General features: G+C 37.3%; 1 protein-coding gene across 2 annotated transcripts in view; it reads left to right on the top strand.

The window, feature by feature from the left end:
* NFXL1 (nuclear transcription factor, X-box binding like 1) overlaps positions 1-27,359 on the top strand; it is a 50,893-nt gene that overhangs the window by 16,455 nt on the left and 7,079 nt on the right. The window contains exons 11-19 of one of the 2 annotated variants that reach the window (XM_088131121.1): positions 2,490-2,580; positions 3,708-3,828; positions 5,116-5,275; positions 5,794-5,885; positions 6,689-6,710; positions 17,057-17,197; positions 21,429-21,595; positions 22,589-22,658; positions 23,087-23,191. In XM_088131121.1, the coding sequence (XP_087987247.1) occupies positions 2,490-2,580; positions 3,708-3,828; positions 5,116-5,275; positions 5,794-5,885; positions 6,689-6,710; positions 17,057-17,197; positions 21,429-21,595; positions 22,589-22,658; positions 23,087-23,191 (969 nt within the window). The remainder of the gene's footprint in view (positions 1-2,489; positions 2,581-3,707; positions 3,829-5,115; positions 5,276-5,793; positions 5,886-6,688; positions 6,711-17,056; positions 17,198-21,428; positions 21,596-22,588; positions 22,659-23,086; positions 23,192-27,359) is intronic. The other variant, XM_088131122.1, reaches the window with a different exon arrangement.

The raw sequence follows: 27,359 nt of genomic DNA, 5'->3' as shown, positions 1-27,359 counted from the left end.
GTTATGGAAGAAGAAATCAAATAATTAAATTAATATTTAATATAAAAGCTGACAGTATTTTAATACGAACATTTTATGCCTCAAGACCATTTGGGGAATGTAGCCAGGCTCTCATCACTCAAATGGAAATGCCGCCAAGTCAGAGCTTTGCATCTTTGGGATATGGACTCCGTTAGCTTTTGCTTGAATATATAGAGTGCATAGAGCGAGATCATATCTGCCTGTCATATTATAATGATAATCATTACATATTTGTAATGTAATTTTTAAAATTTTTATTTTTAATACTGGTCACTGCCCAGAGTCACTTGTTGAGATGGTTTAAATAAAATAAGTAAAGCTCAGTTTGTATTGTGGCCTTCCCAGGTTTTGTATTCAACATGTGTACAACACCAGCACTTTGAGATGTTGCCTACTAACATCTTGTCAACAGGGTATTTCAATCAGTAGATATGCTTTGTATGCTTGTATAATCTCCAGATTGCTAAATACAGTGCAATGTTATAAAGGATTTTTGAATGTAATGCCTCAAAGGAGCATTCATTTGTCCTTGATGGTAACTGTATTTACTAAAAGTATTTCATCTTTCACCCAAAGACACTAGGACAGTGAATAACAACAGCAAAAACTCCAGTGTATTCCACTGATACTATACAATAAAATCATAAAGCAGCATTACAGCAGATTACTTTTCTTATATGCTGCTCCATTTATGAAGATTCAATATAAATAGGAAGTCATACAAAAATCATCTTTTAAAATGATTCAGTAAGTAAATAAGATTTAATCTGATTATAATGATAACAGCAGTAAAATACTATTAGTTATTTTCCCAAAGATGTCCTTGTAAGGAACTTTTATTTCCAATTTTTTATTTAGTAAATTTGAGTGCCATTGACTCTTCCTAGACTCCTGACAGCTTAAAACAATAAAATATACGAAATAAAACATAGAGGTGGTCCTCAACTTATGACTATTCCTTCGTAGTTACAACGGTGCCGAACAAAGGAACTCATGACTGGCATCCAAAATTATGGCCATTGGAGCGCCCCCACGGTCACATGATCAAAATTTGGGTGCTGGGCAGCCCACCTGCACCTATGACCGCAAGGGCACTTTAGTTCCTCCCACCCATCTATCTTCCCCCCATGTCTGCCCTTTTGGGTGCCCTGCACAGTGGCATTCCTTGGTGGCAGCGGTAACACTTAGGCTGAATTAGAGGCTTGGGGCCTTCAGCAGCTGGCTGCCACTGCCCCCAGGCCTCTACTTCAGTCCCAATGCAGCCGGCACCGCTGCTGAGGAGTGCTGCCTCAAGCCGCACGCCAAGGCCAGCCACCCCAGTGCCATAGCACAAAGCCCTAGCCGCCCTGCGTTCCACAAGCCCTGCTGCACCCAAGTGACCGTCACTGTTTTCCTCCCGCTGCTGACGAGGCACGCTCGGCCTCCCTTATGTGAAGCAGCTGTTGGTCGCGCCAGTCTTTCTTTCCAAGGCCATTCGTGCCATTCTCCAAATCACGCATGTCATTCTTCAGATTGCAAGCCTCGTTCCTGCACTGCTTCAGAAAGCCTTTGGAAAGATTCTGAGGTCTTCCAAAGCATTGCGAGAATAGGGCACACCTTGGAAGACCTCAGAATCCTTTCAAAGGCTTTCTGAAGCAGCTCACTGTCCTGGCCTAACGACTGCAACTGGGACTACGGGAACTGCCATCACTAAGCAGTGCAGTCACGTGATGTTTCACCTAACAACCGCATTGCTTAGCGATGGAAGTTCCAGTCCCAATGTGGTCGCAAGTTGAGGACTACCTGTATATGGTAAAACCCCCAACTCAACCTATTACAACACAGGGTATATGGGTAATAACAATATAAATCTAAAATATACTGTATATTAATACAAAATCCTAAGCAGTGAAATTCAGTCCCAAAGCCCCTCTAAATAAGTACAGTTCTAGCTGATTTCTAGAAGGCCACTGTAACTTCTAGGAGAATAGGTGCAGACAGTGTGTTCTGGCCACAGCCCCCCTAACATCATAAAAATGGGGGACCTCCAGTAGTTTTTCCCAGGAAGATCATCTTGGACAGGTCCTCTCTGGTTGGAGCAGGTGACCCTGCGGATGCATTGGTACCAAGCCATAGAAGGATTTATAAGTCAGAACTAGTACTTTGAACTGCACTTGGAAACCTATTGGTTTCCAGTGCGGAATCTGCCTGTTACTCAGGCTTGAACCCAAATGGAAACGGCTCTAGATAATCTACACCCTTCAGGGTTTTATAAGAACAATCTTATGTATGCTTGCTTAGAACTAAGTCCTCCTGTACATAATAGCATTTACTCAGGGAAATCTGGATAGACCTGCAATTTCATATTTTGTTGTTGTTCAGTCGTTAAGTCGTGTCCGACTCTTCGTTACCCCATGAACCCTATCGCGCCAGGCCTTCCTGTCCTTCACTGCAATCCCTATATTTAAGAACTTATATATTTGATACAGTGTTGTCCTGGAAATTGTCCACCATGTGACCAAGTCTGTGGTCGAACATTAGGATGTCGGAATCACAAGTGTCCTTCGGTCTGCCACAGAGGTAAGAATGAGCAGGAAATCCTGCTTCTAACCTTTCAAACTAAGTGGCATCTGGGTCTTTGCCTGCTTTGTTATGGAAAACATTTACCATATATAACTGTGGATAAGCCAACCCTTGAAATTTCAACCAAAATACCATGAAAAATGCATCATCCGCAGATAAGTAGATTCTTGAACAGGCAGGAAACTGCAAACTGTTACATCATCATTTATAAAACTGCACGATTTTAAGGCTGTGATGGGTTTTTAAAAAATCAGCTCTGGTCTGCAGATAAGCCAAATCCAAATTTTGGGGTGTATTTCGGAATCGAAAATTCTGGCTCATCTGTAAGTATATACGGTAGGTCAAAACTTCTCACTCTAATTTAGGTTCCTTGTTAATTGGCTTGCTTGCTTGATAGGGCTGGGTCAGAAATGATACCATAACAATGAAATATCTTAAAGCATAAACATTAGTAAAAAATCCCCACAAACGCTAATATTATTTAAGTTATTTCTTATTTTTAATGGATTGATATTAGATAATAAAATGGTTTTCATGAAAAAAATTATAGACAATGTGCAACAGCTTGTTTGGCCTTCCTCATGTTGATGAAAATTACATAGGAATAACCATATGAGCTTTTCATGTTATTATTTTTCATTATATCAGACATGCACATACAGCCCATTTTTTATTCTGTAAGAGTGCTTCAGATTTGTTTGAGGAAACTTTAGAGGTACAAATATTAAGCTTTTGGGCAAATCAGAGAAACAGTTGCTTTCCAGCTACCTGCTATTGAAAAGAGGCTCCATATAGAAGTCACGAATCTTTTGGGTCCTCTTCTGAACTTTCAGAAATTATAGCCATAGGGAGATGGCTATTAGTATAAGTGTACTAATGGACAACTACTTATTCATGAATAATTATTGATTGAGATGCATTGTAAATATGTAATAGATACCTGTGATTTAAAACTCTGAACGAAGGCCTCGTATGGTACTGGAAACCTTGATTGTGTGATCTAACTGTAGTCTTAGTTGCTTTGGTCATGAGCGATGTGGCATGATTGTTGCCAATGGCTTTCCAAAGTTTGTTAATTGTCTTTTTTCAAAACTGGTTATTTATAATGTGTGTATTAATTTTAGGCAGCTGCTATCCATGCCCAGAAACTGTGGATGTGAAGTGCAGTTGTGGCAAAACTGTTCTCAAAGTACCTTGTGGGAGAGAACGTACCACCAAAGCCCCCAGATGCAAAGAACTCTGCAGGTTAGTATTTATTGATTTTATTTATAATTTTTTAAATTAAACTTGTACAGTAGAGAGTATAAAAACCTCAGGTGCATCTTTATGAACTTACAAAGGTTGGGAACTTTTATTTTCAATTTTTAATTAATTGTACTGCAGCTAATAATCACAAAGCTTTACTTTGCTGTCCTTTTTTTTTTTTTTTTTTGGTGCCTTTGAGTCCATTTTGACTCCTTGTGATTGCCTGGACTGGTCTCTGCAGTTTTCTTGGCAAGATTTCAGGGGTCAAACACTGACTCAGAGCCCGCCCCCTCCAAAACTGTAGCCTTATCTTCCATGAATTAAGTTGTCATTTCTAATAGCAAATTCCATAGTTTTACTCCATATGAACAAGTCTCTCCACCCTTGGCTTCACTGGATTGTCCAGTAATATTATGAGAGAGGATAAATTACGTGTGATTGCTTCCTCCTTACCATGAATAATTTTATGAAACTCTATCATATCTTCCATTTTACTCACCATTTCTTCTTCATTCTTCATATGACTTCACTCGTAATGGATGTTCTAGCCACTTGATCATTCAAGCTGTCCTTTTCTACAGTCTCTACAGCCTTAATATCCTTTTAAAAATATGATGACCCAAAGGTGTTTATTACTCTTACTTCTGTGTGATCAATTATTTTGATATTGAGGTTGTTTTATTTATTTTGTAAGAAATAATAATAATAATAATAATAATAATAATAATAATAATAATAATAATAATAATAATAGCAGCAGCAGCAGCAGCAGCAGCAGCAGCAGCAGTAGGGAGGAAAATAATTCCAGTTGGCCATCTACCTGTTTAAATACTATATTTTCCTACTCTTAGTAAATGGGCTTCATTTCGAGAACCTTTGAGTGATCATTAGGATTTGGGGATTAGAGGATCCCATCTAGGATTGAAAGTTTGGGGTGGATTTTGAGGCTGATTTGGTATATTATGAATTGTTTTCATTTGTTAGTGTTCATTTCTTAATTACAATTTCCCATGGATGTTTTAATATTATATATATCTCATTTTTAGCTTTGATTGAAATATGGCACTTTACAGATGGTATGAATGAATGAGTGAATTCACTAAATGCATAGGTGAGACACAGCATGTGATTGAAGAACGCTTGACAAGGCTCCAATAAGGAATGTTCACTCAGGCTGGTTTCAAACGACTTAGGGCTCTACAGGTTGTAACCGTTAATATGCATAATACCAAATGACTATAATGATAAATCAGCCGTTGCAGTGATTTCTAATTCTTCTTGTTCTAGGCAGCCGCCTACTTGCCATCATCCTATTCGAGAGAAACACCATTGCCATTTTGGCCCTTGCCCTCCTTGCCGCCAGATCTGCAAGAAAGATTTAGAAAAGTGTGGTCACTTATGCCCTGCTTCTTGCCATGATGAAGCACTTGTGAAGCAAACTGGCTTGGTAAGACAGAAGCCTGTAATGTAAAAAAAAAGTCTTCTGCTCTTCTAAGGAAAGAGAGTTTAACAGCTAAAAAAAAGCTTAAGGATAGATGTTACGGGTTTGCTTAACATAGAAATTAAAAGGTTTGTTGTTGTCTTTGCCCAAATTGTGTAATTTCTGATAGGTAGCCAAGACGTGTTTTCACTTGGTAGGGGATGTGTTGGTGCTGGCTAGACTTAAACTGTAGGATATAATGAATCTTAGGACTTTGATGGATGTTGTATTTACTCAAGCAGCAGGTGATCACTTACTTTGAAATAGTCTGAAATGAGTAACTGTGGGAGGAGAGGTGAAAACCTACCTCAGGTTACTGAAGTAGCATGGATGTGTCCATATGGAATTGGCAGCCGTGACTTGTAGAATAATGCACTTGTGATTAATCATCACAGCCTGCTTTGAACTTAACTGTTGTGTAAATTCAATTAAATCAATAAAGCTGAGCTTTGTCGGGTTTATCTGTTGATTTCTTTTTCTTACAGCATCAGCCTGCAGGCCCCTGGGAACAGTCCACTGAGCCTGCTTTTATTCAGACAGCATTGCCTTGTCCTCCATGCCAAGTCCCTATTCCAACGTGAGTTGTTCTGAATGGCATGATCCTTTTTTGTTTTGCTATTTTCACTACATAGAAACACATAGAATTGCAACTTATTTGTGTTTTAGTTAAAGGAGGACCTATTCCTGAAGACCAAATTGAATCAGCTAAAGTATATAAAATCCAGTTTTCTCTTACCAACAGCACTTCCATCTTCTCTGGTTTTAGTTTCAGCTTACTCAACTCTTCCACCCCTGCAGGAGTTTATAGGAGCTACCAATCTAAAACTAATAATCCGAGAGCGATCTGTCTGTGACAGCGGAGTTACAGGGAGCTCCTGTGCATTCAGATTCCTGCTCCAATCGAACAGAATGCTCTGCTTGTATGTGGGCTCAGATGCCAGTAGATTTTACCAGCAACTGCCTGGCGTGCAAAGGCAGGACATTTAGATTGGCGAGTGTACCATCTGTGTCGTGTAGACTTCCTTGGTTAGACTGCAGCCTGAAAGAAAGGAAGGCCAACAGGTGGCATATTCTCCTTATCCGATAATGGCCAATTACAGCCTCCTGCCATATCTTCCTTTGGCAGATATTACAACAGTTTTTATTCCCAGAACATACTACATTTTCTTCCTATAAGAGCAAGCCCCAATTAATAAAATGGGCTAATTGAAGCAGGCTTTCCAAGTTGGGAGTCCAGACTCTCTCTTGTTGCTCATACATAAAGACAAACAAGTCGGCCCATCCGAGGGGTCGCTATAAGGGGTTTCCAAAGGAATAATTCATATTAATGAAATAGAATCATATTTAAATAGATTGAGCTTGTTTATTCTCTCTTTGCAGGCAATGCTTTGGAAAACACGAGGTAAGTCATTATAGCTGTCATTCTTTGGAATAAAACTGAGCCATGCATAACTTGGTTTTAATTAGAGTCTCAAAACTAAGCTTTAGCATTTGATTGATTTGACATGAAATTTATTTGCAACTGAAATGTTTTGCTTGTTTGCAACCCACACACAGTTTTTCATTTGGAAGCTAGCATTTCCATTAGCAGAGTAATGCAAAATTGTTCTAAAGCATTTGTAAAATGGGCTCCTAATTTGATTAAACTTTGAACTTTTGACATTACATTTCAAACAATGTGGAATGTGGGTAAAATAGTGTTTTGTTAATGTTTAATAGCAAGCTTTAGGTTAGTTTTTGTTTTATAGAGCTTTATTGTTTTGTTTTTTTTCATCTTAAATGGCTTTTCTTGTGCAGCTGATACTGCTGGCATGATACATTTTGTGGCTGTTTTAAGAGCATCTGCAAATGATATTTTGAAAATGGATATTAAATGTTGCTTAGGCAAGTATGATGACCAAAGTAGCATTTGAGAGCTCTCCAGTTGCGTGAAGTATGTGTCTTAAGTTAAACATTATAGAAGAGGTCCTGGGGGGAAGATGGGGAGGGTCCCTTAGCATTGTGTAGTGTGAATGGAAATCAGCACGCACACTGTGTTGAATTACACAGTTTTCCAAGACAGAAAAATATCAATTGGGTATATGATTTTTCTGCACAGGAAAGAAATGAAGTTCTTAGAACAATAAATATGATAGCCAAATATATTAAGAAAAATGTTTTGTTTTATAGTTGCTAATTTATAGTAGGTGTTACATCAGAATGACGCCTGAAAAATATGTACAAATAACAAGAATATTCCATCATTAAAATGGCTTGAGGTTTATAAGGGGTTGAATTGATCTCTTACAATTGCATCTGAACAACTGAAGTTAACTTTGATGGGTATGTTTAGAGGGAAGTTCAGTTTTACTATAAATACCTAGTACACTTTTTTAAAGAAACAACGGATTGGGAGAACCTATGAGAACTAGAATTTATAAATATGATTTGAGTCCCAGTTGACATAATAAACAGAATAAATAAACTGCTGCCAAATATAATATATCCTTCTAAGTTGGGTGTGCCATTTTTTCCCCTGTCCTATGGGACATTAGTTTCCTTTCCCTGTTAGACTTCTTAAAGAGGTTTTAAAAATTGTTTCTGAACACAGGTGGGTTTCCACAAGCATTTTAATCCTTTTTAATTTTTGGATAACCCAATTTTGGCCATAATCCATCTACTGTACAAGTAGTCCTTGTTTAGTGTCCACAATGGGGACTGGCAACTCGGTGGTTAAGTGAAGCGGTCATTAAGTGAAACCGCAACTGTGCTTGTGATCTTACTTCAACTTTCCTTTGCTTTACTGGCCTGTGAAGGTCGTAAATGCAAGGATTGGTCGTAAAGTGACTTTTTCATTGCTATTATAACTGCAAAAGGTCGCTAAACAAGTCAGTTGCTAAACAAGGACTATCTGTGCCTTCAAACAGAATTTACTATTAGAAGGAGTGTCTGATTTGATTACAAGCAGTTTGGGAAGATGAGATGAGAATGATAAGAACTTAGGTATCATTTATAGGTACTGTACATAACATGTAAGGTTTGATACCATGATGGATATGATGGATAATGATGTGCCATGGAAATTCACTGTGGTTACTATTTGATCTAATTTAGAAAATTGTTTTCTCCCAGTCCTTTATGAAATGATTCTAGAAATGCAGTATGGTCTTGGTGCTGCTTCTTTTCTGTTTTGTATCTTTTAAAATCATGCTTTTCTTCTTACTGACTTAAGTTTAGGCTTGAAGTGAAGTATTATCCTCTTGTTCTTTATTCATTCTGCCCAGAGTTGTTTTGGAGTTGGGCAGTTTAGAAATTTGATAAATAAATATATAATCTACAAAATGTTCCATATTTTGAAATGAATGCTTAGACAGAACTGTCAGAGTAATTGATTGGCGACTTTGAAGTAGCATAATTTAAAAATAGCATTTGTATGCTGGAAGAGTTGTAAGCCATTCTGGGTCATTATAGACAAGACTTTTGAGTTGCAAGATTATTCCCCCACCCCCAAAAAAAAGATATGGTGCAAAAGAAAGTGAATTCTGAAATAATAGTGATTATATGAAAGATGCAATGAATGCGACTTTCTTAGACCGATTGTCAGAGCAGAACCATTTTCAGTCCCCTTGCAATATGCTTGACAGAGGTTTTCTGGCTGTTCTTCTTTCCTCTTGTTCATTGAAAAAATTGTTCTGAATCTGTTACTTGTGTGATTATTTGTTAGATCTGTATCTAGATGTATACATGCAACTGAATGAGATGGTAAATGGATGCTACCTCTTCAGCTTGCACAGGTTGGATACCAGTTGTGAATGTTTCCACTCCTGTTCCAAACAGAAAACCAATTCAGTGCAAACACAAATACTATTACAAGGATGTGTCAGTTGTGCTGGTTTGTATTTGCACTGTGTTCCTATTTTGAGATGGTATTAAGAATATAATTTTGTACTATAGCATATTGTTACAATTAAGATTAATATATTTTCTATTCTGCTTTTAATAATGAACAGTGGAATCATTTTTTCCATCTCCTTCTGTTATATTATGGTATGGACAAAGCAAGTGATTATATCTACCTTGAGTCATTAAACCTAAGACTGTTTAGTTAATCAACTAAGTAGTATTTATCCGAACAATTAATTGAGATTCCATGTGACTTTATTACGAATCCTAGCAGTTATAATACATAAGGGTTGTGTTTTGGCTTAGCCTCTTGTGCAGACTCTTCAATTGTGTTTTTGAAGCCATGATTCTTTCCCCCCTAAGCTAAAACTAAATTAATTTAATTATGGTGACTCAAGCCACAAGTTTTTTCAGTTATTTCTTTCCACTGATAGGACAGCAGATGCAAATAGAAAGGATACCTCTGCTTCTTGACATAGACTTAAAGCTGATGGGGTTGGGGGGGGGCTTTTTGAAACAGTCTTGGGATGAATTTGAGGGTTCACAGAAGAAGAGAGCAAAGGGAAATTTGCATGTATGACATTAGATGTAGCTCTAACTTATGTTTCAACATTTTTAAAAATTGTACAGTTATGATAATTCATAGCTTAGAGCGATTGTAATATCAAATTCTAATGTTTGTAAATAGCTTCAGTTAATTTTTAGTTGAAGTAAATAACTTGCCTTAGAGGATGGCAGTTTGTAATGTGTTCATTTTCTGGTTTTTTGGAATTGAAAAAAAATACCAATTTAAATTAATGGATTAGAGGTCAGTAATGAAATGGCCATATCATAGCTGCTACCTGAAATAATGCTCTGCTGTTCTGCTTTTAACATTAATCGAGTAGGGAAAAAACCCACATTTTCCACAGCAATAACATAAGGTAGTCCTTGACTTACGATCATTCATTCAGTGACCGTTCAAAGTTACGAACTCGTTGAAAAAAGTGACTTATGACCAGTGCCCAAAGTTACAGCTGTTGTAGTATCCTCATGGTCACGTGATCAAAATTTGGGTGCTTGGCAACCCACCCGCACATACGATCCCAGGGTCATTTCAACTCCCCCAACCCACCTATCTCCCCCCTTTTGCCACCCTGCACTCCACCGACAATCTTACCTTTGCCATCTTCTTGCTCCCACTGCTGACAAGGTGTGCCCGGCCTAGCTGCTGGGCCAGGCCAGGCTGGGCTTTGGCTGCCCCCCCCCCAAAAAGCTAAAAGCAGCCCCTGAGCCGCTGCATGCCAAAATGCCCATTTGCGCCACGCTCCTGGGCTGGGCTTTTGGCTTTGTGCGGTGCCGAGAGGCATTTTGGTGCGCTGTGCTTCAGGAGCTGCCTTTAGCCTTTTTTTTTTTGCAGCATGAAGCAAAAGCTTAGCCCAGCTCCAGGCATGCCTCATTAGCAGCGGAAGCAAGAAGGTGAAGGTCAACTGGTGTGGTGGAGCGCAGGGTGGCAGGGGTCTCGGGGTGCAGGGCAGCGAGGGCAACTGCAGCTGGGACTGGGCCGGGATGGCTGCGGCTTCCCAGGGCATGGCAGGCATCCCTAGAGCTGCACAATTCTGGGGCTGTTTACTGCCCCGCAAGACAGGGTGCAGGGTGGCCAGAAGGGCAGAGATGGGGAAGGAGATAGGCGGGTGGGGGGAGCTGGAGACAGTCCCTTACCTTACTGAAGCTCAAGGTTGGGAGGAACCAAGCCCGGAACGGCTTGTGGTGGGTACTCATGATTAACGACCCGCGATTCTTGGTTAACAACAGCAATCAGGACTGCTGGGATGTGGTTGCTAAGCGATGATGTCTTGCTTTATGATTGCGTCGCTTAGAGATGGAAATTCCGGTCCCAATTGTGGTTGTAAGACAGGGACTACCTGTAATGTATTGCCAACATAAGGCATTTTGATAACTGAAAATTTCAAAATACCCCCTTTAAACATGTATTTTTCTAAAGGAATTGTTCATATTACAAGAGAAAAATGACTCTCCTTTATTTTAGCCACATAGGCCACACTGCTTGCTTATACAATCTGGTTTACATTTCACGGCACAGAATATAGCCTTTCATTTTTAGCCCAGACTTCAGCAAACAAAGCCCTTCATAAAATATTTGAAAATGTTTGATATTAAATATATGGCTATGTTTGACGTAACATTATCTCAACATTAACGTATTAGATTTGCATAAGAAATGTATATAAAACATATTCTGGATAGACACACACACATGATATTCAGACAGCATTTTTTTTAAGTTCTGATCTTGGGATTTATGTTTCTGGCTAAATCTTTGTAAGGGCCAAATAATTCTTAAGTCAGCATATGCACATTCAGTATTTTTAAATTCTGGCTTTAACTTCTTGGATCCATTATGTTTGTTTTCTAAAATATGTGATCTTTGTCTTCTGTTGACTTCCTGATTGTGGTGCTTAATATCTTCCTTGCCTGTCTCTCCTTCTAACCTTGAAACGTATTTTTGATAGTAATAATGCTTTTCATTAGTCTTCTCATTTCTGGACTTCTTCCTTTAGTTTTGTCCTACTTTGTTTCATTTAGTAGGTGCACCTTTATTTTCTCTATTCATCATTTCTTTTATAATGTTTAAATTTTGGTGTTCCATTTTGAAATAGTTTTCTTGCACTTTATCCCCCTGTGTATATGTTACATTTTTTGGGGGGGGTCAATATGGCACATCATTACTATATTACTAAACAAGAGAGCTTTTCTATATAGCATTCTTTACCACAGGGTTCCTCAACCTTGGCAACTTTAAGACGGGTGGACTTCAACTCCCAGGATTCCCCAGCCAGCAAGGGAAGTTGAAGTCCACCCGTCTTAAAGTTGCCAAGGTTGAGGAACCCTGCTTTACCACTTGGCCTTCAAATGAGTCTTTCTCACCCTGAATTTAAGATGTGCTTTAAAAACCATAATTCTGCATAGGTATTTATCCCTTCACCCTTGTGGGTCCTTTTCCTTATTTTTTGCCCTGTATTGTATTTGTACAAAATAGATATGCTTTAAGCCTTGGTTGCATTTGTTCAGTATGAAGTTACTATCCCTCAGTAATGTTGGATTATCACTCTGAAATATCATTTTATAGTTTGAGCTAATCTGCAGGCATAGCTACCATTTTTCTGGGCCAAGATGCAAGTATTTAGTACAAATATTTCTTACAAACCTAAACATTTATCTGCATTATTTGGTAAACCCAAATGTTAGAGTGTAGCATGTATTTTAAAAGAAATGTGTTTGTTTTATTGCTGTATTTGCATTATCTTCTGTTTGGCTTTGTTTCATTTTACTCGGCTTGCAAGGATTTTCTACTTAGTTGTTTTCACTTTCAAGGGGAAATTATTTCCCTCCCTCCTTCCTTCCTTCCCCCCAAAAAGAAGCATATAATTTTATACCAAAGGAGGAAGTAGTATATTAGATTGTAATGGTTCATTTTTCTGCTAATTTTTCTTGTTCACCTCATTCTCTCTTACTGTCATTCCATAAATTATGTTGATGCTTTTGATTCCTGAAAGTATTTGTTTTTAGCAGAAATAATTATTTTTAAGAGTCAGTTAAGCAGAAGATAGTAGAACTTCAAAGCATTCCTTGCAGGTTATTCTTTCAGGCATGGAAAGGGATGTTGTTGGATGTTCATAGTTGAAAGCTTTACACCGTTTAATTGCTTGTGCTAGTATTTCTTTTGCTTTTTTATGTGACCGACTCCACTTTTCTATCTAAAAGCACATTGTGACCAGAAAAGTAAGTAGCAAAAGGATCAAATGACAGAAAGTATATTGGCCTGACAATATTGTCTTGAAGACCATTTCCTCAGACATTGCACAAAATGAAAAAGACGGGAATATTGAGCTGAATGCCTGCAGATCACTAGGACAACTTACATTCACCAGGTCTTGAATTTTCATAGTAAAATAATGAGCAATCTCCTCCAATAAAAAAGGACTACCTTGGTGAACTAGATTCTGTAAGGCTGTAGACAGCCAGTCATCTGAGTATAATTTCTTATTGCAAAACGACAAGGGATAATAAAATGATAGGGAGATCTGAAGAGAATTACTACAAAATGTTGTGCTTTTGGTGCTGTGCTTCTTACCGATTGCACAAGACGTCTCATTCTGATGTATGTGTATTATAGAAAACATATGTAGACTGGCAGGAATGTAAACTACTGAGGCTAATGTAATCAGTGTTGCTAAATTTAGGGAATTTCGGGTTAATGTATTCCAATGTAATTGAAGCGAGTGCAGAATATACATTGCTGTTTGATTATTTGGTCCTTCTTTTAGGTAGACCTGAAATAATAATACCAAGAAAAATGTGTGTTCGTTAGCAGGAAATACCTTAACAACTGCCTGTATTCAGGCTGCTAAGATCTGGAAAAATGATACTGTTAATAATGAACTGGAACATCTGGCATAGATTGCTAATTTAGAACAAGCATGGGCTGTTTCAGCAGTGTGGATTGGAACTCTTGTTTCTCAGCTTTCCAGCAGGCTGCTATTTGGTGATGATGTGATGTCTGGAAGGATCAAGACAAAACTTTTGGGCTCATTTTTTTTTGGATGGATCTGAGTGGAGATGGACAATAAGAGTTGGGAGTGGGATATGTCCCAGAAGAAAACTGTTACACCGCAGCCTTTCTCTGTAGTAAAAATTACGCACAAGTGCAGCGGAATAGAGCATATTCTACAAGAACGTCCATTCAGAATGTCAGAAGATGAAACAGCATCACTTAACGATTTTGAACGAAATCTTTCAACATGTATTTCAGTGCATTTTAGAAATTATGGAGAGGTCAGACATTCCCTCCATACAATTCTTTGTCAATCTATTCTAAAAATCGTATTATATTTTGTGGCCAGTGGAGAGGATTATTTTACTGTTGTTGTAGCTGGTCTGTTTACAATACAATAACTTTTTTTAAAACAACAATAATAAATCATCCCTTCCAGAAGATGAACATCAATTAACATTTAACTAGAACCGAAAACTCGACAAAGTAAAATTGTCTTCCAAATGCTATGAGGGAGGGAACTTCATGAAACACTGGAAGTAATAGCATTATTTATTTGTATTGATAGGAAAATAAAAATATGAACATTCCAGGTGAAATTCTAATCTGAAATCCAAATTATGTATACTGTATTCACAATAAAGCACAGCTGATTTGGGCATGTTTAAATGTTAATAGACTAGCCTCTGTTATTGGCTGATATTCTGAACAGGCCATCTGGTGCTACTGGAATTTATACTTCTCCATTGTACTTTGCCCTTTCCTTCTTTTTTTCCTTCTTCTTTCTCAGATCAGCATTTAGTCTCTAGCATAATCCTCTTACCTGCGGTCTTTGTAAGCCTCCTCTTGGTTTGTTAATAAGCCTCCTCTTGGTTTGTTGTCTGTTTCTTTTCTTTCTCCTGCTTGGCCCTCTTGGCTTCATTGAGGGAGTTTAGCATCCTGCATGAGGGGCTTTGTCATTCAGATGTTAGGATGACCCAAATAAGATCCCGACTTCCTTAGAAGTTCCACTGAACTTAATGAGGTTACTTCTGAGCAAAAACATACAGGGTACTGAAGCACCCCATGCCCATCATACATGGGATTCCAGTTGACTTTGTAACTGGAAATAATATTTGGTCATACCATGCCCACTGTGTTTCTTTAAAGATTTTGCTCTGGCCAAAGTAGCTTCATAGTCAGATGCAACTCTCTGTTCTGATTGTCCTGTGATTTCTGTTCCTCCAGAGACATGCCAACTCCTTAGAGCTGATAAGCAGGTAGTTAATCTTTATTTTTGCTGATCTAATTCAAAAATAATTTTACCGGCTGTCTGGATAGCTTCACGTGGAGGAAAAAGCACAGGCCTGTGGTCTAGTGGTAATGGAGGCTATGCTATTATGGTCACCATTCAATGGAACTTAAACTGTAATGTCATATCTTAAAGAAAGAACCAAACAATGCCATCACTGGCAAGTTAAAGGGATGAAAGATTTAATAAATCCTACTTCATGTAGCAGATGATTTTATTACAGCCAGGTCTGATAAGTTAAAAAACAGTATTTCTCAATTTGATGGTAGACAGCTTCTAAGATCGTAATAACACCTTCAGAGAAAGGTAAAAGTTACAAACCGAAATTACACATTTGGAAGCATAATCACACAAGAATAACATTAAAAATTTAGCATAGCTCAAGATATGGAAAAAGAAAGTTCAAGGTATGCACAAAATATTTGACCTGCTGAGGGTTTTCAACTGGAAATAGAACTGATCAGAATCCAGCTGCCTGCCCCTTGTAGGATTAAACATATGTACCTTTTATTGATTGTTGTTATCAGAATTCTGAAATTTAATCACTTTCCCAGATCTTTACAAGGAGTTGTGAAGTGCTAAGACTGAACTGAATATATTGTTCTCTGTAAAAGTAGATTTTGCACTAAGATGCCTATCTCAGACCTATTAGGACTTAGGAGACCACATAAAGACAATAAAGCAAGTAGGTAGCTTTATTCCAGTGATTCTTAATTGTAACACATATTTAATGCAGAGATACAAATAGAAGATTTAAAGAATTTTACTCAAAAGTTTACAAAAAGGACAAGGATTAAATAGAAATTAAGCTGGTTCCTTTTGTTCCCCCTCTTGTGTTATTTTTTGAACCTATTAATTAAGAAATTAAATACTTCACTGATTACATGAGAAATTAAAATTCTCAACAGAATAATACACAATACGTATTTACAATTTTAGACTTTTATAAAAAAGAGTTTGAATCTAATATTATGCCAGCTTATTTTAATGATTTTTATATTACTAAACTTCCAAAACTAGATGATGATCACAATCCTATTTCATTAATGAATGTAGACGTTAAATAAGTACCTGGGATTCTTGCTGGCCAACTTCAGAAGGAAATAGCAAATTCAATACATCTTGCTTAAAAATGATTTAATTGTCAAAGGAAAGGAGCTGATAACCAGAGATTAATAGCGTATTTCAAACAGCACCAGGATGAAACTGCTTATAATTATTTCATTAGCCATAGTGAAAGCCTTTGATAATATTCATTGGCAACATCTATTTTTTATTCTTTCAAAATCCTAAGGATTTTGTACAATAACTCATAATTTTGTATTCTTTCCAAAAGCTCAGGTGAAAGATTTATTTATGAGCAATAGAATTTTCAGAAAATGAACGGTGGACTGCTAAAAACCCAGTCTGTCTCATAATAAAGATACACTGCTCTGTGTCTGCAGTGAAGTGGTTCTAAATAGTTTGCCTGGTTTATTGATAGCTATGGTAACATCCTTATCAAAAGTAGAATTATTTATCTTTGGATACTGTTGCATGGAATGTATGGTACCATATTTAGCGGTGGCCTTCTACTAGAGTTGCTGGGAGCAGCGTGGCATATACATTTAATAGAATTATGGTTGGTCGCACAGTCAGCTAGATGTTTACACTGGATTTGGCATTTTTATCCACCTACCGAGTCCTTCCCAAGGACCTGGGGTAGGCAGATGTTGTTGCTTGATGGCATTAAAGGGATCGTCTCAGGATGTGAGCTGTTCCAAGCAAAGCTGCCTTTTGCAATGGACTGATGGTGATTTTTGTCAGTGCTAGTGATGATGGTGGTGGCGGTGTTGTTGTTGTTGTTGTTATTGTTGTTTTACTGTTGTAAGCTGCTTAGAATCTGTGATTGAAGCAACTTGTCCTAAATAAGGAGGATTAAATTTTGTGTGTTAGTTTGTGTTATATGAAAGCTTGTGGAACTAATGAAATGTTGAAGGCTGTCTGCAGTGGCCCTCAAGCAGTTATTTCAATCTTTCAGATAAGCCCATTGCCATGTCATAGTGCAGGACCTTATTCCTGTACGAAAGTCTGTGGAAGGTTGCTCGACTGTCAGAATCATACTTGCCTGGAAGAATGCCACACAGTTACTGAAACAGATACCAACAATGACACGCAAAAGGTAAGTAACCTTTTCAGTGGCAAAGACAGTTGGTTTCATGATGGGGCGAGAGCCTTTTTAATGGGTGCATTAAGTTATAAGCAGGGGGTTATGTGTGTTGCGCAGCTGTATTTTTTTTCTAATAGTAATAAACTGGAATAACGTCTGCTCTGATAAGTAATAACTGTTATTTATTCTTGCTTGTTGTATGGTGGTGCCATCAGACAGGGCGGTGTTTAAGAATGGCAGAGCTCTATGCAGCAATTTAAATAGGATCGTAAAATCCAAATCTACTTAACTGTACCCCTGTCTGTGTGTATGCTGAATGGAAATCTATGGCTTGCTTGTGCTCATGAAGGTTCATTTTACTGAATTCTTCCAAATATTCTGCTACTAGATGATAATGGTGATGAAGATGTAGATTTGCAGATGAGAGTGGAGCATAATTTGGTAATTGCCGACCCTCATAACAATATTTAGATTTTGCTCCAGCAATTCTGTTCTGGCTAATGACTGCTTTCTCTTCATTCTTCCATTGTGCTGTCTAAACTAAACTAAACTCTAAACATTTCTGGCTTTTATTATTAAAAAAAACTTTACCCTCTTTAAGGCCTTGGCCCACAATATGTTTCTGCCTTTAGACCATTACTAGTATTTTTACTAATCTGTAGTAGTTTAGCTTTAGGAAAAATCCTTATAACTGCTGTAGAAGATTGGCCTGACATTTATAGCCATTCTTCAGAGGTTTTCCTGACCTCTCATCTTCTGAACTTGGGTTCTGATCTTCACAGAACCTCTTCAGTTTGAACACTTCAGAGATAACATGTTGTCCCTAGCAAACTCATCGGATACTAGATCTGATGTCTCTTCTGCACCAGGTGAAGCATTATTTACTCCAGCCTCCCAGCTTAGTGTCAAAGCTGGTATTGGAGAAGGCTAACTGGGAAGAAAAGGCCAGAAATTTGGCAAACCTACTTATGAATGAAAGCAAGTGGAATGTCCACTTTTTTATATATATATATAGGCCTCTAAATAGCTGCTGTTCTCTGTTGAGTTTGGGAAATGGTACTTGCTTCCTAGACAGTTAAATGAAAAGTCTAGAAGATGGTAATTAAACAATCTGTTTTAAACCTAGTTACAGTGGATACAAAAAAAGACCTTTAACCTTAAGATGATCCATTATGGGAAAGGTGTAAAAGTATATAATTACTGCAGTCAGTTCCTTTTTTTAACATTTTGCAGAACAGTTTGCTGTCCTGAATAATTCAGAAAACCTTGCAAGTGCAAAAATCAAGAGTTCATATAGAGAGAGGTGAAAATCTAAGTTTGTTTAATAAATAAATAAATAAATAAATAAATAAATAAAGTAATTAATAAAAGCTGGTAACAACTGCCAGCGATGCTAGATTCTCTCTTCTCCTATAGGCCATTAGAAGGCCTTCTCATCTCCACCATTGCCTTCAGCATCTACTGCCCCATGGGAAGGATACTAAATGTCTGTTGGTTTTGAAATAATTCCATATTTTTAATTACCAATGCTTATGTCGTTTGTAAGATGCTTTGAAAGGATTGTTAATCTAAACAATGGGATATAAATAATTCAAATGAATACATTGTTTTTTAAATAGCAGTTTTATTAAAAATTACACCTACAACAATAAAAACTAATAAAAGTAAAAAAAGAGAAAATAATAAAAAGAAAAAATAGAAGGTGCAGAAAAAATAGAAAAGAAAAAATAAGAATACAGTAAAGAAAAAGAAATATATAAAGAATTGACTTCCCCCTTCATCACCACAAGTATAAACAATTTTAATAACTTATCACCTTCTCTTAAAATACAACAAATGATTTTTTCTTTCCATATCCCATCTCTTATCTATAAACAAGTCCTTAAAGCCTCATCATTTCAGACCTCATCAGCAACAGTCTGTTAAGGGTTACCAGAGATAACAACATATCTATTTTATCTTTGATCAAATATACCAACTTTATATTCCTTCCTTTTACTTTTAACAGTCTTGATCTTTAGTTCCTTCAAATAATGTCCTAGAGCTTGATTTCATTTTTTCTTTGTCCCTTCTCACTAAATTCTTCAAAGCTTTAACAAGCCTCTTTTGTAAATCCAATATAGGAAAATTATCCTGGTCACTCTCTTGGTTTGTTATTTGTATATCCCTTTTAATTATTAAGACATCAGCCTATTTCTTTTGTATGTCCAGGGTAGCACCTTTTCCATACCATTCTTGTAGCCTATCATTTTTAAATCTACTTTCAGATCAGTCTCAGTCTTGTCCAGTAAAAATTGTTCCTCTTCCATAACATCTTTTAAACAGTCTATCTATAGAGGCAGACAAAATTCTGGATTTTGAACTTCTGGATCCATTGTTCAAAAATATCCTTCAATATGTCCAATATGTCCAAAAGTATTTTGCTCCATTCTGTATTAGCAAGTCAAATTTAAGTGTTCTTCTCCTTTAATTGTAATCTTTAGATCCTTCTACTGCCCTCTAGTGCCCAACCTTCAAAGTCCCACCCCATTATGTTTTTTTAAAAAGAATTCACAGCAAAAGCATTTTCCCACAGGAAGGATTCTTATGATTAATTCCAAAATCTTATTTTAAATCCATCTGGACCCTTAGCCCATTTGTAACTTTCCAAAATCAAAGTTCTAATCACCCTTTTGCTGTTTATTCCAATTTTTTTTTAAAAAAAAGAAGTGTCAGGTTCAGCCCAAGAATCACATGAGACAGTCTGGAAAGCAGTTCAGCTTTTTTATTTGCTAGCACCTAAAGGACAGAATCTTGCCAGACTAACTCTAATTCCTCAACGAAAGCAACCATAACCACTAAGCTCTTAGGGAGGGGCCAGTCTCATCCCCTTTACTTTCACACAGTCCAGCTGGGGGCTGAGGAGATACTTGGAATATCACTCCCCCTCCCTGTAACCTTGAAGCTGGGAATCCCCTGGGCTCAAGCCTTCTATCACAAGAAGATTTATATTTAAAACTTCTTTTGCTAAGAAGGATTTCAGGAAACTCACCCAGTGTTTTCAGACTTGTTGATCCAAAGGTTCCTAATAGCTGAAAAGCAATTAACAAGCAAGTTCTGAAAGTGATTAGAAAATGAAGCATGTGAACCCAGTGTGCTTTTGAAGGCGCCGACCATGGTCTGAGCAAGATGGCTATTCCCTTGTCTCCCAGAGCTCTAAACCTGCCAGAGATCGCAAGGGCAACTGTCTGGAGTCCTTGTGGGCAATCTCAAGCCCTCTCCTTGTCCGGAGAGGAATTATGAAGAGCTGGCCTACTCGCCAGCTCTTCATTCTACTGTGGTTGTTGGCTCCACTTTTAGCAGAGCTGTATTCAATTCACCATTTCTTCCCTGGAAGTGGAAAATAAATAAATACATTGTAATAAATAAAAAGCAAATGTATTAAAAATAATGTATTCTCATTCATGGCAGTTATTAATGGCTCCTAATGCTATAGCGTAAAGCAGAAGACATTGCAAGTAGCGGTTTTGTGTTGGGACTTCTTTCGTTCAATATGTTTAAACAGTGGCAACTTCCTGACTCAAATCAATCTTTGCTCAGTATCTTATGGGATAAAAAAGCAGTGCAGGTGCGCTGGCTTTGCGCTTAGATGCCATAGTCAGAATCACAGAACCGATTCCTTCCTTTAACCTTTCTGGGATTAACATTTGTGCCATTAACCGTTCTTCGCTTTGCCTCCCGTGTTTGCCAGCTCTTAGTCTAATTATCTCTGTGAAATTTTTGAATGCAGACTAGCTCTATTTAGTTGTGAATTTAAAAAATGGGACATGCAACTAAAAGATAAAAGAAGTTATCTCCTCCTGAAAGCAGCGCTCCTTTCAGCATGCTTTGCCCCTCTCACTTCCCACCCTTTGAGGCAGTTCAAACCAGGGAGAGAGCTTAATGTGGAAAAAAGCAAGCAGGAAACTGATGTGCCACATTCTTTGGCTACTCAGCATGCTTAGTAGCATCTTCATCAAACTACAGATTCATTGAGGCTAGATGGGAGGCTCCCTTACCAACCCTTCTTTAGGAGTGACTCTCAGGGAGGAGGTGCCAGAAGACCAAATATCCACATGGCTTCTGTATACATATTTTTAGGTTGCAAGCCAGGATATTAAGAGTCTGTCACTTGACCAAGCCAAGGGCCTTTACTTAAATTTAAATTAATGGATTGTCCAAAAAGCAAATAAATGATTAATCTCACATTTTGCTGCTTTACTAGGCAGGTCCAGAATGTTCTCAGTGTGAAGAAGCATGTTCCAAGCCACGACCACCTGGATGTTCTCATGCATGCACTCTGCCCTGTCATCCTGGAGCATGTTCACCGTGTGCTCAAATGATCCGAATAAAATGTCACTGCAAACTGACAAGCCTGTACATTGAATGCATGTATGTAATTAAATAATTTTTTTTGTTTCAACTTTTAGTAATTAAACTATTATTATTTGGTTTCTGCACTGCTATGCTGGGATGAGGGTTTTCCCCCCAGTTCCCTTCTCTTTCTGAATAAATAGAGCAAGAAGCTTCTGGTGGGAGGCAACTGAACCCATGGGATGTTTTAATGGCTGTGTTTAGTCTGGACTGCTTTGTTTTGTTTTTTAAGTTTTAATTGTTTTAAACTAATATTGTATTTTGTAGGCTGCCCAGAGTCCACTGGAGTGGGTGGCTGTATTAGATGATGATGATGATGATGATGGAGGTTTACAAACAAATTGGGCACACATAGGTCTGTTTGGAACTGCCAGGCAGGGCTTATCCCCCAACCCCACCCTAAACAGACTCAGAGGTGGTTTTAAAGGTGGTTAGAACACTAGATGGAGGTACCGGTTTTTCAGGATTTTATTTCAGTCTTGGTCAAACAACTTGACATGCTGGGAGATACTAATGAAGTAGAAGGGTCTGCCATTTTACTGCACTAGCATCTCATACTGGCTGGCTCATCTGTCTTTTTGACTTCCTTTTGCTTGCTGCTTATGCTTCATATTAGACATAGAAGGCCTGATGTGAAGGGTTTAAAGGTTAAAACTAGGACTGTTATTTCTGGGCATACTGGGTTAATGGCCAGTTTATCCTGTCTGTAATTATCAGGCTAGTTTAAATCAACAGCATTTTTACCAAACACATCTGAGATTCACTGGGTATTTCAGGTGTTGCCTTGTCATGGTAGAACCTCTTATTTTATTCTAATATACAGTATCATGAGGTACAATTAAATGTATCACGTGATCTGTGTTTAATTGTTCAAACTCAGTCTCACGTTATCCTTTGTTTTCTCAGTTCAGAATAGATCTGTTTGCTGATATCTCTCAAAATCTACTAGTAACTTGACTTCCTGGTTATTTTATCTTTTTAAAAAATGATCACTGATCTATATTTTTTTAGAAAAATCACTAATGCTGACCTACAAGAAAAAGAAGAACTGTGTTCATGCAAAAACCAGTGCCCCAGAGAGGTAACCCTATAAGGAAAAGCATTTAGAACTATTTATGGCAAGAATGGAGTACTGAAAATTGATAAGTGGTGCCATGGCAGATCTTAAAAGCGACCTAGACCATGTATATCCACTGACAAATGCACCCAGTGATGCTGCTTTAGTTCTAAAAGCAGATGGGGAAGAATAAAAGAGCCGCGGGTTGATCTGAATGGTAAACTCCCAAGTACTGTTTAGCTTCTGGTGACCACATGGGTGGGTGCACCCACACTGTTTTCTTTGTATTGGCGCGGAAATGGTTCTGCCTTAAAATGAATCGGACGGAAAATTTCTTTGCATCATTGGCTCAGAGTACAAGGAATTTAAGTGTATAAACAACAAATGCAAGTAAGCAAAACTAAGCGTTTGTGTTTCACGTCAGACCCATATATTTCTTTCTGACGTTACAGCTATCTTGTGGTCATCGATGTAAAGAGATATGTCATCCAGGGGAGTGTTGTCAGAATTGCAATCAGAAGGTTAAGGTCCGTTGTCCTTGTAAGAGACTCAAAAAGGTAAGCCATATTTACGTGGTAAACTGAATTATAAACAAGGTTATTGTATCCCATGTATAGGTGAAAAGTGATTTACCACTGGGGGGCTTTCTGGAGCAATTTTAGGGGGTCACACAGGGAACTCTTGTTCCACAAGGATAAATCAGCTCATCCTTTATTCACTATTTGATTAAACTGTATTTAAGCCATTTACGTATGTTGCCCATATAATACTTCTTCTGGGATGTCTTAGAAACAAAGCAATAATAAGATAATTACATACCTTATATTATTGTGTGTGTTGTTACCAATAATAACCACACACATAAAAAGGATAACAGATGTCTGTAAACTATAACTCAGAATAAAACAATCATACACAAAACACACTGGCAGTAAAAATAATATTGTTAAGAGATAATTTGATGGATTGTACAGGCATTTAAGAATATTATATTATTGTGGTCAAGAATAAATATGTAAATAGAACAAGTCTAAGTGGCCAGAAAACCTGATTAAATAGTGTGTGTGTGTGTGTGTGCGCGCGTATGAAATGAGTGTGAATGTCCTATTAAAAAGTACAGTATAAAAAAGTGACCCGTAGATTTGGTGGTTTCAAATCCACGTAGGCAAAGATGGGCTGCATATGAGATTTTTTTAAATTGCCTTTTCAGAACAGCTGCGGAAGCACATTGAATCATAAAGCTCTTCTACTTTAGGCACCATAATTTGATTCAGGCATCCAGCTGGTCTAATACTATAAAGTTGGCTTCTTAAGAATACCCCTCTAGGGAGGCATAGATGGTCCAGTGGCCCTTTCCACTGGAGGGAGCTTTATTGTCTTGTGAATTACTCTGAATAACTTTGAAGATATTTCTAAGGGATTTTGATTGTACCAAAATTAATTTACAATGTTACATTTATGTAGCAACTCTCAAATGATTCTTCTGTAAATTCTGAAGAGTTGTGGTGGTGCAGATACAACTGGTTGGTAAAAATTCTGTCCAGAATGAGAGGAATTGCCTTGAGTGTGGTTATTGTGGAATCCTCTGCAATTAATTGTGTTAAATTTGGAGTTCAGCATTCTGCTGGGAAATACCTAATATAGTTTAGCTCAAGAATGATTAATCCAGAATAAAAAGAGGAAATGTGTATTCCTGACTAATAACCAGGAGGTCATAATTGATTACATAAAAATGGACCAAGAATGATGGTTAAACGTGTGAATTCTAATGTATTTTACAGCAGACATTCTGCAAGCCTCAACACAGCTGTGGTGTCATCATTACACTTGAAATAAGCAATATAATGAACAAGTAATTTTGCCTTTTATGGCTTTTTTTTTCCTGAAGCCATGCATTTTCACTTGTCTCTATTCTATAAAGGGACAGTTGCTTAAATTTAAAATAAATCTAGATTTTCAAAATGTCTTTATAATATGTTTCTGTATTATCTAGATGTAATAATATGTTAAAAGACCAAGCTAGTTGTACATTTATACTATACTGCTTTTCCTTTTTTTAAAAAAATTAGTTCATTATAATCACTAATATGAATATTTTTACTGTATCATATTTCATTTTCTTTGTTAAATTTCACTATAATCTATAATAAGACTACAGTATATTGAAAAAAATAAAAGCATAAATGTAGGAAATAATTATATATTGTATAATTTAACTGGGGTTTAGTGCTATATTTTTAGGTCTGGGATAATAATAATAATAATAATAATAATAATAATAATAATAAATTAAATGTATATGCCACTCAACTCCCAGTGACTCTGAGTGGCATACACATTTAAGTGCAACTTACAAGATGGGTCTTATTATTATTTTTTTAATCTTATGTGTGCTTTTTTTTTTTTTCTTTTTTCTTGTCATCCTTGATTAGAGAGAATTTCCAAAACTCCTTCCTTCAAGCTCTTCTTTGTATGTTTTTGGCTGCTTAGTTCAAGACTTAGATAACATATTGTGGATGCTCTTGAAATAGTGACGCTAGAAAGTCAGTCTTTAAGCCCTACGATATTTATGGCATAGTTAATGTGGAACTGAATTTAAGTATGAGTAATTTTCCCATTTAATCGGTTGGATACGGCTGGATTTGAATATTTTAGACTGGTGATGACATGCTGGCCAGATAGAAGAAGAACAGCAGTAGGTTAAATTCCACTTAGTGACAGAGATCAACTGGAATATCTGTCCAGTTACCCACAAAAGAATTGTGATTTTTTTTCCTTGAATGCTACTAATTATGCCAATAGGATACTCTGAAATTGGCCAGGCAGCCCACTTCTGAGAGTCAAGCAGATGCCTGGGTTATAAATCAATGTCCTGTATAATTCCAGTGTTTTTGCGTGAGAAAAGGCAAGCAAAATCTTTGCTCTTCAGAAACAGTCAAGTGAAAATGCAGCCTTCTTTGACATGTATTTATTTATTTACAGGTGTATGTTTATTTTGTGGTTTTTCAGGAGATTCAGATTCTATACATAGTGATCCTTCTCCATTTTTCTTTCACATAGCAGCCAAGTGAAGGAGGTATGGCTGAGAGACTAACTGACCCCAGGTTACCTAGTGATCCATGAACCCATCTTATGTAGAACAGCGACCCATTAGAACCCCCCTGGGTCTTTGGCCTGGAGCAGTAATCTTTAAATTACTGTGCCCTTACTTGTGAAAAGTCTACCATGTAGATGCCTGCTTAAGAAGCTGCCACACCAACAGGTTTATCTGTAAAAATAAAAATTGGTAAGCTACTAAAACAATGCAGAAAAAGAAAGCCAATATTTTTTAACCATGCTGTTAACGGATGGGGTTAATTACAGGCTGGCTTGGGAAGCCTTCCTGAGGTACAGTATTCCTGGTCTTACAAGTCACAGAGCAGAGACAAATTCAAATGTACTGTTTTTCCCAGTGTGTACACAAATAGGAGGAGACTTTTGGGCATCATGGGAAACTGATCTAACAAACTGGTGTCTCCTTTGATGTCCAGTGTGCACGGAGGAGAAAGGAAAGTCACATTTTGTTATTTATTCCCATTTCAGCCTTTGTTAATTGGGGAACATCAGTATGTGTGAATTCGGCTGGGTATTTTTATTACTATTATTATGAGAATAGTCAACATGGCGCAGAGGTATTTTTCCTAGGGGAAAATATTTATTGAATAGTTTGAATAATAAATATTTTGAATATTTATTGAATATCAAATTAAGAAATGAGTGATGAGGAATTCATTTTGGGAAACTGTTTTTTATTTATACTCGTTTTCTGACCTATAGGCTCTTAATGTGACTTGAATGCCCATCTAAAACAATCCAATTAAATGCCAGTGATGCTTAACTTAATTTCATTTATTACTAAGTGACATGAATGAAAACGGATGTTCAGTACCTGGTGAAATGTAGGATTGTGTTATATGTGTTTCTTGGTGTAATGTATATGTTGACTATTTGCCAGAACATTGCCAGGTAGTGAACAACGTAACAATATATTCAGTACAATATAAAATGCAGCAAAATTTAAAAAATAATACAATAAACAAATAAAACACAAGCAAGATAATATAAAATGGATGGATGTAGTAATTAAATTTAATCTAACAGCAGTGATGACCATTTTGGCATCTGCATTATCATGATATGAATAACAGTAGAAAGTACATTTCAGAATTAAAACTTATTTTGAGACTAAAATATAGCAAGATAGAAACTGGCAGATAGATTTTTCAGCCATTGGTACGGCAAATAATTGTAATAGATAATTTCTGAAGGAGAATTAGACTTACAGTATTGATCTGTCCACCTCAATTAACTTTGAAAAACATTAACGTTGCACACAAAACAAGCAGAGCTTTGATCGCACTGTTGCAGCCACTCTCCTGGCTACTTTTATCACATCCTGCAGACACTCCTATGTGTGACTTTTTGGTGTGAGCTACAAACCATTCTGGACTAACGTTGGTTGCCATTCTCCTCTTCTCGTAAGAAGAACGCTGGTTGGGTCCTTTAATGCCTGGGAGACGTCTGTTGTTTTTCCCCTTAAGCCCTGCCCTACATGTTCATTAGTTATTTGTCCCATGCATGGGTTCTCCTTATGAAAGAATTTGTCACACACGTATCTTATAATATAAGTGCACCTTCTGATGATCTAGCATTGGGTGGGTGGATCGTCAGATCCCTTTATTCCAC

Source organism: Python bivittatus, unplaced genomic scaffold, assembly GCF_059951505.1.
Source record: "Python bivittatus isolate LINGU-HERP-01145 unplaced genomic scaffold, Pbiv_v1 ctg000970_np1212, whole genome shotgun sequence".
Taxonomy (NCBI): Eukaryota; Metazoa; Chordata; class Lepidosauria; order Squamata; family Pythonidae; genus Python; species Python bivittatus.
The sequence above is the reverse complement of the archived record's forward strand: the minus strand, read 5'-3'. Positions and strand labels throughout refer to the sequence as shown.